This window comes from Morus notabilis, unplaced genomic scaffold (assembly GCF_000414095.1).
Source record: "Morus notabilis unplaced genomic scaffold, ASM41409v2 Scaffold307, whole genome shotgun sequence".
NCBI lineage: Eukaryota > Viridiplantae > Streptophyta > Magnoliopsida > Rosales > Moraceae > Morus > Morus notabilis.
Genome location: NW_010361515.1, coordinates 242,188 through 257,873, shown reverse-complemented (window position 1 = coordinate 257,873; position 15,686 = coordinate 242,188). Strand labels below are relative to the sequence as shown.

The 15,686-nt window shown below is 37.4% G+C and overlaps 1 protein-coding gene across 3 annotated transcripts; it reads left to right on the top strand.

Annotated features, from left to right (window-relative positions):
- Positions 1-282: 282 nt before the first annotated feature.
- LOC21408864 lies at positions 283-11,807 on the top strand. 3 transcript variants are annotated; one of them, XM_024166740.1, is made up of 15 exons: positions 283-792; positions 1,170-1,563; positions 6,732-6,906; positions 7,040-7,179; positions 7,265-8,444; positions 8,569-8,669; positions 8,802-8,946; positions 9,492-9,560; positions 9,669-9,714; positions 9,827-10,200; positions 10,428-10,507; positions 10,622-10,757; positions 10,888-11,071; positions 11,199-11,281; positions 11,420-11,807. In XM_024166740.1, exons 1-15 carry the CDS (start codon positions 684-686, stop codon positions 11,552-11,554), a joined length of 3,351 nt encoding a protein of 1,116 aa, XP_024022508.1. In that variant the 5' UTR covers positions 283-683; the 3' UTR covers positions 11,555-11,807. The 3 variants fall into 3 exon arrangements, with proteins under 3 accessions (XP_024022508.1, XP_024022509.1, XP_024022510.1); XM_024166741.1 differs by lacking the exons at positions 9,492-9,560; positions 9,669-9,714 and having other exon boundaries at positions 8,802-8,920; XM_024166742.1 differs by lacking the exons at positions 11,199-11,281; positions 11,420-11,807 and having other exon boundaries at positions 10,847-10,994.
- Positions 11,808-15,686: the final 3,879 nt, after the last annotated feature.

Genomic DNA, 15,686 nt, shown 5'->3' with positions numbered 1-15,686 from the left:
AAACAAATATTAAAATCACATAAATGTTTTTGAGAATACGCCTAAAATTATATATCACACATTTTTTAAGGAATTATGTGAGATTTTAGCTAACGACAATAACCTTACGACAATAACGATAGTTGTTGTATTTATTTCTTTTTTTGGGTTTTAAAAAGCGAGGTAAAACCATTTCCGAGTAATTATTAAAGAAACCGGCAAAGAAGTAATAGGAAAAGAAAGAAAAAAATGACATATAAAATGACTTGGCGGTTGAATCCAAACACACAGAGAGAAAAAGAAAGTGACAGAGAAAGTCTCTGAGAAAATAAAAACACACACAACAACACACGCACGCACACGACTACGCGGCCATTAGCGAAGCATCGAAACCTAACGGTCCTTCCATCCTCGCGTTGAAAACTCACACGCTTCAAAATCACTCTCAAGCTCTTCCAAATCTTCCCCTTTTTCACCTTCCATTTCTCCATTTTCTTTCCCTCCAAACACCGGCCTCGTCTCCGATCAAGGCGTCGTTGGAATGTCCGGGACTCGATTCGTTATCGGTTTTCGAGCCGATTCTCCGTACGATCCGGAATCGAAAGCGCCGGGATTCGGGGCTTGAATTCGGTATCTCAGGGTTTTGGTGCTGGATTTTATGGGTTTGGTAGCTTGAGGAGGACTGGAATTGGATTCGATTGGAAATGAGCTCGCAAAAGCAGCACGTGACGATTCGCGACCTCGCCGAGGAAGCCAAAAAGCGGATTGTAGTTCTGGTCATATGCGTTGTGGGTTTGTCGTACCTCATGTCGTGTAATTTTCTTCTACTTCTTGTTATTTTACTTCAGTTTTTTGATTTTTTGTTTGGTTGGATTGGTAAAGTGTGCGAATTTCGTCCGGTTATGTTCAATTTTGTGCAGAATTTTGTCTCTTCAATTAGTAAGTTTAGAATATACGTTGCATTGTTGATTTTGGTTAAGCACAGATGTTATGTTCAGATTTCAAATAGTGAGTTTGAATGGGAATTATTAGTGGGATTTAGACTTTTGCTCTATCAAAGGGTGGGAATTTGTGTGTGTGTTTTTTTTTCTTTTCCTCTCTTCAAGGAGTTTTTGTAGATGGCATTGTTGATTGTAACCTTTATGATGTTTTCTTTCTTTGAGATATTACTTATACTGTTATTATTCCAGTGACAAGCTCCTCTGTTTGGGTCAACTTGCCTGCCGCTGCTTCCTTGATTCTCGTCCTTCGATATCTTTCGCTGGATTTTGAAACAAAAAGAAAAGCTGCAGCTTACAACAGCAGACAATCTTCAGAAAATACTCTTTCTCAAAAGAAAGCTCCCGAACGGCCCAAGGTTGTTGACGTTTCTGCGTGGAGAAGGAAAGTAAAGTCGCCTGTTGTTGAGGATGCAATAGATCACTTGACAAGACACATAGTATCTGAGTGGGTGACGGATCTCTGGTACTCGCGTTTGACACCCGATAAAGAAGGTCCAGAGGAACTCGTGCAAATTATAAATGGCGTCCTTGGTGAAATTTCAGCACGAATGAGAAACATAAATCTAATTGATCTTCTGACAAGGTTTTAGCTCCAGAATGTCTCACGCTAGTTTCCTTTGATTTTGAATTTCGTTTATAGGATGTTGTCGATTATGATAGATTTTATCTTCTATTTATTAAGGATAATTATTAGGAGTGTTATCTTTTAATAAGAGATTTGAATTAATATTCAAGTCTTATAGCTTATCTTATTAGTTTATCTTATCCTTTAGAAGGGATAATTAGTTTCCTAGTTTATGGCTTATCAGTAGGTTTCCTTACTTCTTATATATATTCACGTACTCTTTAATAAAATAAACAATATTGATTATTCTTCTCAAAACTGTTATGGTATCAGAGCCACGGCTCAAAATCTAAACCTCCATATGGATTACAAAATAGCGATGACTGGAAGGAATACCTCCTCCGGCAGTGACTCATCATCTACCACCGAAAGGACCCAATTGGAATCCACAGTATCAGCCAGCAAAGTAGAGTACCTATCTTCAAACTTTTCTCTCCAATTGACTATCCATAAGCTGAATGGCAGTAATTATTTAGAGTGGGCTCAGTCCGTTAAACTGGCCATTGACAGTTGAGGAAAACTCGGCTATTTAACTGGCGAAGTGAAGCAACCAGCAACAGGGGATCCGAACCTGAAAACATGGAGGTCAGAGAACTCTTTGACGATTGCGTGGCTCATCAATTTCACGGAACCAGCCATTGGAAAGCCACATCTATTCCTACCCATAGCCAAAGATGTCTGGGAAGCAGTCCGTGACATGTATTCGGATGTGGAAAATTCATCCCAAATTTTCGAATTGAAAACGAAGCTTTGGAAGTCCAGACAATGAGACTGCGACGTTACATCTTATTATAATGAGATTGTACCACTTTGACAGGAATTGGATCTTTGCTATGAAGATGAATGGGACTGTCCAACTGACAGTGTTCGCCATAAGAAAATAGAGGAGAATGATCGAGTATATGTGTTTCTTGCAGGTCTTAATAAGGAATTAGATGAAGTACGAGGCCGAATCCTAGGAAGGAAACCACTGCCTTCCATCAGGGAAGTTTTCTCTAAAGTAAGAAGAGAGGAAACCAAGCACAAAGTAATGCTGAAGACTTTTGAACCTAAAAATAGTCCTAAGGTTGAGAGTTCGGCTTTAGTGTCAAAAGGAAGTGACTAAAAGAAGAAGAAGCCCTGGTGTGACCACTGCAAAAAACCAAAGAGACTTGCTGGAAACTCCATAGGAAACCACCTCAGAGTCAAAAGAGGAGAAACGAAGGAGAAAATAGAGCCTTACAAACTGTGAATGAAGACTCTCAAGGGCAACAATTCACCTCAGAGGCATCTCCCTTCACTAAGGAACAACTATACCACCTGTACAAGCTATTTCAATCTCCACAGTTCTCAGTAAACTCTTCTTGCTCTTTGGCCCAAAAGGGTAACTATCTTACCGTAGCCTTTTCTTGTGATAAATTTAATCCATCTCATTCATGGATTATTGACTCAGGTGCAACCGATCATATGACCGGTTCTTCAAAATTATTTTCATCGTATAACGCTTGTGCAGGCAATAAGAAAATTAAAATTGCAGATGGGTCATTGTTAATAATAGCTGGAACAGGGTCAATTGTTATCTCTCCTTCTCTTACCCTCCAAAATGTTCTTCATGTTCCTAATCTCTCATGCAACTTATTATCCATTAGTAAAATAACCAGTGACCTTAAGTGCCAAGTTAACTTCTGTCAATCTTATTGTGAGTTTTAGGAACTAACCACAGGGAGGATGATTGGCAGTGCTAGAGAAATTGAAGGACTTTATTTCTTTGAAGATGGACCAAGTTCAAAAAGGGCAGTACAAAGTACATGTTGTGGAACTGTCTCTATTACTAGTTATGAAGAAATGATGTTATGGCACTATAGACTAGGCCATCCGAATTTTTATTATTTAAAAAGATTATTTCCAATTTTGTTTAGAAATAAAAATCCATCTTTGTTTCAATGTGAAGTATGTGAATTGGCTAAGCATCATCGTTCTACTTTTCCCTTACAACCCTATCAACCCTCAAAACCTTTTGTGCTCGTCCATAGTAATGTTTGGGGACCTTCTAGGATTTTAACACCCTCGGGAAAAAGGTGGTTTGTCACGTTCATAGATGATCACACTAGAGTAAGTTGGGTATATTTGTTGAGAGATAAGTTTGAAGTTGAAAATGTGTTTAAAAATTTTTACTCTATGGTTTTAACTCAATTTCAAACAAAGATTCAAATTTTACAAACGGATAATGGAAAAGAATATTTCAATAAAATTTTAGTATCTTTTTTCTTAGAAAAAGGCATTGTTCATCAGAGTTCTTGTAATGATACTCCTCAACAGAATGGTGTGGCTGAACAAAAAAACCAACACCTTTTAGAAGTTGCAAGGGCCTTACTATTTAAAAATAATGTCCCTAAGTATCTTTGGGGGGAAGCCATTTTGACAGCCACTTATTTAATAAATCAGATGCCTTCTAGGGTTCTACGTTTTCAAACACCATTAAATATTTTCGAAACTAATTACCCTACATCCAGACTTACCTCTACACTCCCTTTGAAAATCTTTGGATGTATTGTTTTTACACATAATCATGAGCATAATCGAGGGAAACTTGATCCTGGGGCTAGAAAATGTGCCTTTGTGGGATATGCCCCGACTCAAAAAGGATATAAATGCTATGATCATATTTCCAAAAAAAATGTTTATCACCATGGATGTAACCTTTTTTGAAAATAAATCTTTCTTTGAATACCATCTTTAGGAGGGGAGAAAAAGGGAAGATGAGGATGATGATACTCTTGATGTTTTTAATAAACCCGGATTCAAACTTGAATTTAGAAACCACTGTTACAAAATCTAGTACAAATCCGGATGAGGAAAATCAGACTTTAGAATCCGAATTTGTACCAGAATTTCCTAACCAAGACCAGGCTGTACATGAAAACAAGGGCTGAAAATATTTCGGACCGGACATCCCTAGTGCCATCACCCAAATTAAATCTCACTGGTGAAAAGAATGGGACCAAAACAGGTACCAACATGCTAACCTATTCAAGGAGAAAATCTTCAAAGGAAAAAGGTCCTATCTCTTTACACAACCATGAATCCGAACCAAGGGAGGAACCTAAACAGTCCGAAATTCCAGGTAACAATCAAACTGAGTTCGTCCCAAAAGTTTAATCTAATCCTGAGTCTTGTAATGATCTTGATGTCCCTAGTGCTGCCCGGAAGGGCATTCGTTCCTGCACTAGGCACCCCATGTCTAACTATATTTCCTATGAAAAGTTGTCTCCTAATTTCTTAGCCTTTACTTCACAACTTTCTTCTGTGGAAATTCCAAAAAGTGTACAGGAAGCTTTACAGGTTCCCGAGTGGAGGAAGGCTGTCTATTAGTAGATGAGAGCCCTAGAGAAGAATCAAACATGGGAAGTGACGGATCTGCCACAAGGAAAAAGGATTGTGGGCTGCAAGTGGGTCTTTACAGTCAAATATAACTCGGATGGAACTCTTGAACGATACGAGGCTCGCTTGGTGGCCAAAGGTTTTACACAAACCTATGGCATTTACTATCTTGTGACCTTTGCCCCAGTAGCCAAGTTAAATATAGTGAGAGTACTTCTCACAATTGTAGCAAACCTTGATTGACCTCTTCAGCAGTTAGATGTAAAGAATGCGTTCCTGAATGGAGACTTGGAGGAAGAAGTGTACATGGCCTCTCCACCTGGGTTTGAAGAGAAGTTTGACTCCAAAGTTTGCAAACTAAAAAAGTCCTTATATGGGCTCAAGCAATCTCCGAGGGTCTGGTTTGAAAAATTTACTCATTCGGTGAAAAATCAGGGATATGTCCAAGTTCAGAGTGATCACACCATGTTTATGAAACACTCCAAGGATGGTAAAGTGGCGGTCTTAATAGTGTATGTAGATGACATTATTCTCACTGGTAATGATGTCGCAGAGATGGAGCAGTTAAAGAGAAGATTAGCCTCAGAATTCGAGATCAAAGACTTGGGAACCCTGAAATACTTTCTAGGAATGGAGGTTGCAAGATCAAGAAAAGGGATTGTTGTCTCGCAAAGAAAATATGTGCTAGATCTTCTCAAAGAGACTGGGATGAGCAGATGCAAGCCTGCAGATACTCCACTAGATCCGAACCAAACATTAGGTGATTGTAAGGATGGAGCACCAATTGACACAGCTCGGTACCAGAAGTTAGTGGGAAAGCTGATTTATTTATCCCACACCTGACCTGACATAGCCTTTGCAGTAAGTGTTGTGAGTCAGTTTATGCACTCTCCTTGTAAAGAACATCTTGAAGGAGTATATCGAATTTTAAGATACCTTAAAGATAAATCGGGAAAATGATTGTTGTTTAAGAAAGGCGAAGAAAAGACTATTGAGGTTTACACTGATGCAGACTGGGCAAGTTCCATTACAGATAGAAGGTCTACATCCGGTTATTGCACTTTTGTATGGGGCAATTTGGTTACATGGAGGAGCAAAAAGCATAATGTAGTTTCCCGGAGTAGCGCAGAAGCTGAATACCGAGCCATGGCACATGGAGTATGTGAGATATTGTGGATCGAGCGGATTCTTGACGAACTTAGAAGACCAGTTGAGATGCCAATGAAGTTGTATTGCGACAACAAAGCTGCAATTAGTATTGCTCACAATCCTGTGCAACATGATCGAACCAAGCATGTTGAGATCGATCGTCATTTTATAAAGGAGAAGCTGGAGGTTGGAACTATCTGTATGCCATTTGTTCCTTCAACACAACAAATAACTGATATTCTTACCAAGGGACTCTTCAGACCGAACGTCGAGTTTCTCACAAGCAAGTTGGGCATGTTGAACATCTATGCACCAACTTGAGGAGGGGTGTCGATTATGATAGATTTTATCTTCTATTTATTAGGGATAATTATTAGGAGTGTTATCTTTTAATAAGATATTTGAATTAATATTCAAATCTTATAGCTTATCTTATTAGTTTATCTTATCCTTTAGAAGGGATAATTAGTTTCCTAGTTTATGGCTTATCAATAGCTTTCCTTACTTTCTAAATATATTCACGTACTCTTTAATAAAATAAGCAATATTGATTATTCTTCTCAAAACTGTTAGATGTTTACTGGGGAGTGGGTACTGAAGCTTATCGAATGGTGCAGGGATCTGATTAATCTCATTTGTACTTACTTGGAGCTCTTCCGCGCAACTCAAGCGAAGGTTAAAAAGCAAGCAGAACCGCTAACAAGTGAACACCTAGACATAGAACTAAGGCTCGTCCTGGCTGCTGAGAACAAGTTGCACCCTGCTTTATTTTCTGCTGAAGCTGAGCATAAGGTTGCTTACTTTCTTCCTCCTTCCCTGTCTTTAGATCCTGAGTTGGTAGTTAGCCCAGCAATCTGTGAATCTTACCTGGAAGATTTAAAATATCTTCCCAGTTGTGGTGACATTACGTTTTGTATTTTTTTAGGTTTTGCAGCATGTGATGGACGGTCTCATCTCCTTCACATTCAGGCCTGAAGACTTGCAGTGCTCTTTCTTCCGTTACGTTTCTAGGGAGCTTCTTGCTTGTGCAGTAATACGACCTGTCCTGAACTTAGCGAGTCCAAGGTATTCACTATTCACTCCTTTTAATTTGCTTCCTACATTGTCATCATTGTTGCACTTAATGTTTCTCTCCAACTGTTGGTTATAGGTTTATTAATGAGAGAATCGAATCTCTAGTTATTAATATGACCAAGTCTAAACAAGCAGTTAGTGCAACACACGAGGAAGCTCAGCCTAAGTCAGATGGGCCTACAAAGATTTCACCTGATCATTTTTCCAAGTTCTTAGATCCTTCTGTTAAAGGTGTTGAACTTGTGCAGTTAAACAATAATAAGTCAAGAGGTGTTGGAGAGACACAAGCAGCAGATTGTGCCAATGGAAACCTTTCAAAAGATCCATTGCTTTCGATTGATACTCGATCTACTCGGTCATGGAGCCCACTGCCCATGAACTCCGAGAATAGTGATGAAGGCGGTCTTCAACGACACCGCTCTGGAGGAGAATGGGGTGATATGCTAGATATGATTTCTCGCAGAAAAACTCAAGCCCTGGCTCCTGAACATCTAGAAAACATGTGGACGAAGGGAAGGGACTACAAAAGGAAGGAAGGTGAAAATCGGTTAATTGAGGAAGGTTCACAGGGTTCTTCCCATGCAACTGTAACGAAGCTTAGTTCTTCTGAGAGCAGCTACATCCAGTCCAGATCTTCTGATCATTTTAAGGAGGTGAAGTCATCCCGCCTCGATGTTCAGGACACAAAAAGTTTCTCCCTTGTTAATCCATACCAGGAAGATGATGAACAAAACCTTATGCTTATGGAGGAGGTGGAGTTGGGAAGTAGCACTTCTTATACTTCTGAAGAAGAAGAAAATAGCAGTGTAATGGGTCTTAATTCTCCTGGAACTAAAGTGTGGAATGGTAGAAATAATAGAAATAAAACAATATCTCATATTCATCACCCACTTGAAGATGCCAAGGGCCGTAAGAAAACTGCCAAGGGACATGTTCACTATCAAAGATTACATAAAACCCATAGTGGCCGCAAAAGATTTAGACCAAGCAATGACAAGGTGCACATCTGGCAGGAGGTTGAGAGAACAAGCTTCTTGTCTGGAGATGGGCAGGATATACTTGGTTCTTCAATAGGACATGCAAGTGACGAGGACTTTAGTGGTGATTCGGATATGGAAAATTTGGGTAGGGCTCACAGTGGTGCAGCTGCTTCTTCATCTGCACCTTCTACTTCTGTTGCGGAAAGGCATGGTCTAGTTGTCAATTCCCTAAAAAATTCATTGGCAGTTGATTCCTTTTATAAGTTGAGATGTGAGGTACGTCCATTAAAACTTGAAGGTTTTCTCAAGTATCTGCTAAATTCTGTTTTCTATGCGTGATGCATGTTTAAAAAAAGAAAAAAAGAAAAAAAAAAGAAGTGAAACTTATTTCGTTTTGCAGGTATTGGGTGCAAATATTGTGAAGAGTGGTTCAAGAACATTTGCCGTGTATTCCATATCTGTTACCGATGTCAATAATAATAGCTGGTCAATCAAAAGAAGGTACCATGGCTCATGCTAATGAACCTTACTTTTCTCCTTGGATGATGTGTTTTCTGATTTTTCCAACATGTTAAAACAGTAGTTTTTAATAATTTTTCATTACACTTAGCTTTTAAAACTCACTTTGTATAGGTTTCGTCATTTTGAGGAACTACATCGGCGCCTTAAAATATTTTCAGAATATAATCTTCACTTGCCACCGAAGCACTTCCTGTCAACTGGTTTGGATGTACCCGTCATTCAAGAACGGTGTAAATTACTTGACGATTATTTAAAGGTTGATCTCAAAGAGATCACTTTATTTTATTCTCTCTGTTTTTTATTGACTTACTCATATTGATTGTGAGAGTCAACTACATGATATGAAAAGTGGAAATAATATCTACATCAGAAATACTTTGGAGTTTAAACATTATCTATGTTGGGATATCATGCGGCACCCCTTTTTTTTCATGCTGTTACGTCAACTTTGTGTGATTTGGCATCAGAACTTGGTTGTTAAGTTGTAGGTCATCATAATCAGCATAACCATATGTCTATGTGAAGTCAGCTTTGTGCATTCTTTTGGGCATTTAACTATTACTGTTCTCTATTGTGTTATAAGTGGACTGGAAAGCATGCATTCACTCATGCATCTATGTCGAACATAATTCGCTCTATATGGAATTTAAGTGAGCTAACCAATGAAACATGTTTACCGAAAAATAAAAGAAAGAAAGAAAAAAGAAAAACCCTGTGATATCTTCTCTAGCTTATGGAGCAAGTTTGTCTTTTTCTAGACTAATGATTTTTTCTTCCCATGTTCATAATCTCTCCCCGCAGAAGCTTATGCAGCTTCCAACAATTTCTGGGTCAATTGAAGTTTGGGATTTTCTAAGTGTTGATTCTCAGGTTCAGATTTTTCTTTTCCTTTTATACCGTATACTAATAACTAAGTCAGAAGTTATATCATGGTTTTACAGGTGGAGAATTCTTACTATTTTATATTATTTAATGCAGACGTATATCTTCTCTAATTCCTTTTCCATTGTTGAAACTTTGTCAGGTCAGTCATGAACAATGCACAAGTTCGTTGATTTGTAGTTTCTTTTCCTTTCTTCATACCGGTTTTAATTTCAATTTCATTTTATGACTTTTACACGATGGGAACTTTATAGTTGATCTGAATGGTAAGCCTTCCGAAAAAAATAAAGGGATTTCAAACTCTGGTGGACCTGTGAATGTGACTGATCTCTCCACCTTGAAGAGAGAACATCTAAGAAATGAAAGTAGGGAGCCTGCATTGCAGATGAAGAATAATGCTGCCTCAGATGGATTTAGATTGAATGTAAAAGGCCTCTCTTTTCCCCCTTCAAAAATTCCTGGTAAAGAATTTGACAATTCTGGTAGTGATTCAGAAACTAGGGCACCAAAAGATCCGTCTTCACTCAGAAACTTGGGAAGGGCTGTAAAAGGAAAAGAGAGTCATAGTTCGGAGGCGGCATCGGAGTTACCATTGGATGCTGCTGCTGACCTGACACTTCCTACGGAGGTAAATTACTGAGTTATCATCTACCGATCCCTTTCTTAAAGACTTTTAGTTAGCTCTGAGCCATGTTGTATGGACCTTGTACTTCCCATGTGAATTTTTTTATGTGACTATGATAGATCAAACTTTTTCCTCATCACTTTTTCCCTTCCTATGTAAATGGACACTAAAATTTTTGTTCGGACAATATTTGATGATTCTATCTCATAACGTGCAACTCTTCTCTTCAGTGGGTGCCACCAAATGTAAGTGTTCCTATACTAGATTTAGTGGATGTCATTTTCCAGCTCCAAGATGGCGGGTGGATCAGGTATCTCATGTATTTGATTGTGGAGTTGTCTCTTCTACCTGGGCATGCTATTTGATTCATATAACATCTTGATCCGATGAGTTTATTCTGAGTGATTAAGTTGTGAAATTGCAGGCGAAAGGCTTTTTGGGTAGCAAAACAAGTCCTGCAACTGGGAATGGGTGATGCCTTCGATGACTGGTTAATAGAGAAAATCCAACTTCTGCGTAAGGGAAGAGTAGTTGCTTCCGGGATCAAGCGTCTTGAACAGGTACCTTTCCATTCCATTTTCTTTCTATAAGCAGAGAAAAGAAGTGGAAGATCGGTCAACTAATCTTTACTACATTGCACACTTTCCAGCTGCTTTCTTTCCTTTCCACCTTCTCATTTGGTTTCTACAGATACTCTGGCCTGATGGAATATTCCTAACCAAGCATCCAAAGAGACGCCCACCCCCGTCCGCAAACGCATCCCAGAGTTCACCTAATGGCCAACAACATGCGGAAGTATCATCACCTAGAATGGATGATGAGCAGCAACAAGAGGCAAACCGACGTGCAAAGTTTGTATATGAGCTAATGATTGGTACTGTTTTGTCCTTCCAGATCCCTACCTTTTGCACTTAAACTCAATCCATTGTACTTGAGATATAAATGCCTGCCCGAATTTGGAACATTAATGGTCTCTATCTCTTTTCTTTCTCTGGATGCAGACAAAGCACCGGCTGCTATTGTTGGTCTCGTGGGTCATAAGGAATATGAACAGTGTGCGAAGGATCTCTATTTCTTTCTTCAGGTAAGTATTATTGTTCCCCAAATTTGATCAGTTAAATCATCTTTTTGTCCTAATGAACAATTCCCAATCATTGCTTACTAAATTGTGTTAAACATTATTATATCTGGACTTGTAGTGACCACCTTTTTTCTTGTGCAGTCATCTGTTTGTTTGAAGCAACTGGCTTTTGATCTTCTCGAACTGCTTTTATTGTCAGCTTTCCCAGAGCTGGATTACATTTTTAAGCAGTTGCATGATGAAAAACATAAGTTTGTCGAGTCCACACCCAGCTAAGCGTTATTATCGATTGCCAAGATCAAGCTGCATTCATATTTTTGTTTCTTTTTCTTTCACCAGGTATATAGCCCGACAACACGATTCTGTTGTCAGATTGAGTTTTTTGTAAATGAAATTCTTCGTTTGAGCTTGTGAAGGGTTGATTCATTCTTAGGCCTGAGCTCTGCATTAAGCCTTTGATTTTGGTGTCTGGAGGAAATTGTACGTAGACAACCAAGAGATCAGAGAAAATATATGAATAGTTTGTGTATAAGGCATCTTTTATCTTTGAATCAGTTTTGTTTTGTTTTTTTGTTTTTTGTTTTTTTTCTCCCCTTGTATCCATTATGGCGGTCATTTTTATTTGTTGAAATTTTCGCGCTACTACTAGATGGTGCTTGAATGAGTTCATCCACATTCAGTGGACATAATTTTTTTTATTTTTTATGTACCAATGGAATATATTGACGACCAAGACGAGGTTTCATAAATGAATAATGGGGTTTTTAGTACGATTGTTCTCTGAATTTGTCGTGGTTAAGTAAATTGTGTCTAAACTTTTAAGCTCCATTTATTTCACCGATTTGAGTTTTGCAACAGTAAAAACTCTCAAAAACAGTCATATTTAACTTTTTTACTACAGTCAAAAGTTTTTACATAAAGTCACATCTCAACTCGAATCAGCAAATTAAACGGTACCTTAGTTACTTTTAAATTTTTTACTTTGTCCCATTTTATTAATTTTTCTCAAAATTTTTATTAAATTTAAAGGATTAGAAGTTGAGGAATTGAAAAATGTGTGTTACATTTAAATTAAGGATAAAATCAAATTGGTATCATGTAATAAAACATTAAGTTAGTACTTTGTATTTTTTATAATATTAAAATGGTACTTTTAAATTTTAGAAAATATTTTTTCAATATCTTGTGACTCTTTTATGGGATGTAAAATGACAATTTTGCCCCTATTAATATTATCTCATTTTTCTAACATGAATTTCAATTTCATTTTTTCATTAATTAGTTAAAAATTGTCCTTATCATTAATTAGTTAAAAACTAAAATAATTTAAAGCATTAAAAAAAACTCATATCCCTATACGCCAAAGACTAAGGGCCTGTTTGTTTTCATTTTTGAAAACGTTCTTCACGTTTTTCGAGGATAAAAAATTGAAACGGGCAGAAAGAAAGTGTTTGGTGCAACACTTTACCAAAATTGAAAACAAAAATGTTTTTGTATTTTTTCCAAAAACTATCACATTTCTGAAAACGACCTAAACTCATTTTCGTTTTCTCCATTTTCATTTTCTCTCTTCTCTAAAATTTTTTTCTGCCTTTCACCAGTCTCGTCGTAGTACTCTTTAGGCCCTCTTCTCTGTTCTCTTCTCGCCCGATCTACTCTGTTTGCTTCTCGCCCGATCTGCTATATTCTCTTCTCGCCTGATCTGCTCCGTTCTCGTCTCGCCCTCTTCTCCGATCTCTGATTCTTTGCGCCGCCCCTACTCCCCCAAATCAACTGACTCTTTGCCGCCCCAACTCCCCCAAATCAACCGAGGTATGCCCCTAATCTAGTTATTGTCATTTTAAGTAGGTATTTTTTCTGATTTGCTGATGATTTGTTGAGTATTGCCGGTTGGCTCATTTTTAGAGGTTCAGGATGTATGCCGAGACATCTAGGTTGGCTAGAGTATTACTGATGGTTTTTAGAGGTTCTGATTTGCTGGTGTTTAGGTTGTATGCCAGTTGGGTGTTTTTTTTTTTTTTTTTTTTTTTTTTACTTTTGCTGATATGTGTGTTATGGGGTTTATATGTGTGATGTCTTTTTTTTCCTAACAAAGTCTTCATTTTCCAAGTTTAACAAGCCAATCTAGAGAAAGAAAGTTATTAGAATCAAGAGCAAGAATTGTTAGAGATGCAAATAATCGCTGTTTTCTCCAACAACAATATATATATATATATAATAAAACTTAAAGCGCCAACAACAAGATGAATTAAATAAAAATTTATGCGTTGAGTAGTGTAATGCATTATGATTATCTAATACTAACTACTATATAAGATTTTTAGCTTGGGAGACTGAAATTCTACTTTTTCCCCCACTTATTACAAAGTTTTACTTGGTATGTCTTTAAATGTATCTCAAAGTCAATGCCAAACAGAACAGGAGGTTAATCCTCACCTTAATTTGTTCGTGAAATCACTACACAGTCTACACTTGAAGTTGAACATAATCTCCAAAGTGCAAAACACATTTCCGACCGTTCTCATTTTTCTTTCATCCTAATAAGGTTACTTACATACAAGGATTAATTATGGATAACAATAAACAGATTATAAATTTACAGTCACCAACACAGATTAAGGTCAATATGAACTATGCAACTTCAAAAGAAAACAGGTGTAGGGATCAATAGATTCATGTAACTGATGAAGCATAATAGAATCACCAGTAGGCCTTATATTTTTTATGGACCCCTAATGTATCTGATAAGAATTTCGTTCAGAAACAATTCACAAATTCACAACAAAATAACCAGTTGATCAAAAGTAGTTTCTGATTACTTTTAATTGAGAAAATGAAAGAAACACAAGGATAAGCGGGTATTCGAGTGACACATTGCACTCCATGTAGCAAAAGCTCGTCTAAAGCACAATTGGATTTGTTCGTTTAGTTCGTTGTAAAAGTAAGCAATTATAGCAACAGAATAAGACAGTGTAAGAAGCTACTTATGCAATTGGCTTTTACAAGGATTTTTTTAATTTTTTTCCCCAATGCCCTGTTCTAAACCATTTCCTTGTGCATAGTTCCATTGCATATCTTAAAGGAATGCCATTTTATTTGGTGTCATTTCTATTTCCTCCGCTTGTAAGTGGTTGCTAAAAACTTAATGCTCGTTTTTGGTTTCTGGTATGCATCTCTGCGTTGCCTCAGTATATGTTTAACTTTGACCATATCGCTTTAACTCTTCGGAGCGAGAAAAAAAAAAGAAGTAATTAGACGGTTGATATTCAAATGGTAGGGTGAAAATTATTGCTCATTTATAGACTATGATTTTTTTTAATGTTGAATGGAACTGTTCTTTTAGATGTGTGATAAGGATGATAATACAAAATGGCCTGCTGCAATTGATGATTTTTATGTAGAACTGATATATGAGGAGGCAAAGAATGGTCTGCATACTTCCACTTTGGACAAAAAAAACGTGGATGAAAATTGTGTTGGAAAATTAATGGCATCGAGTGCGCAGCGGAATTTAAAAAAATTTAATCAACGTCAAAGCCAAAACAAGAACATGTTCATGATGCTATATAACATAAATACTAAAGATCTAAAACATACCTCTTGAGATTTCAGGAAACTGCACGTCTGACAGATCTAAGCGTTCCAAACAGCAACCAGAAGAGCCTCAACCAAATGCTCTTCTTTGCTATTCTCGTTTCCACAATCGGTGTGCGGGTGGGCACACGTCGTTTAATCTCCTCTAGGTATTCTTAATCTCCTTCCAATCACAAGAGAGCCAGATAAATAATTATTCTTGAGAATTAAACAATTTTTTCTCTCAGGAATCTTTTATCAATAGCCTCCAAAAAGTCTCTCAAGTAATCTAATGAGTAATGTGACTTAATAGGCTATTTATAGTGTTTAGGAAGTCATACTTCCGTAATAATTAGGTTTTCCAAAATTCTAATCGCATCCAGAGTCGATTTTACCACGTCAACATGCATTTTACGTTACAACCGGTCGACCGGTGACAGAGATGTTATAACTCACCGGTCGACATGTCTTCACTGACCGGTTGACCTGTCTACACTGACGAAAGTTGTTTTCCTAGTTTTCCAATACGAGAAACTTGCATAGAGCCTCAGTTTTGATTCAAGCAACCCAATAGAGAAATTGTCTTATCAAAACAGTCATATAATAGTCTTCTCATATTAAACAACTCTTAAAACAATAATCAACCAATTTTATCTAGAATTAATTTATCAATTAATTCACCCGATAAATCACCCACGAATTAACTTTGAACCTCTTTTACGGAAATAACACAAGTTACCAATGTGTAGGAAATACACCGTATCGTTACAGGAAATTATGTGAGCTAGCAAAGGGACCCGATGGACATATATAAATCAAGCTCCTATAATCACAA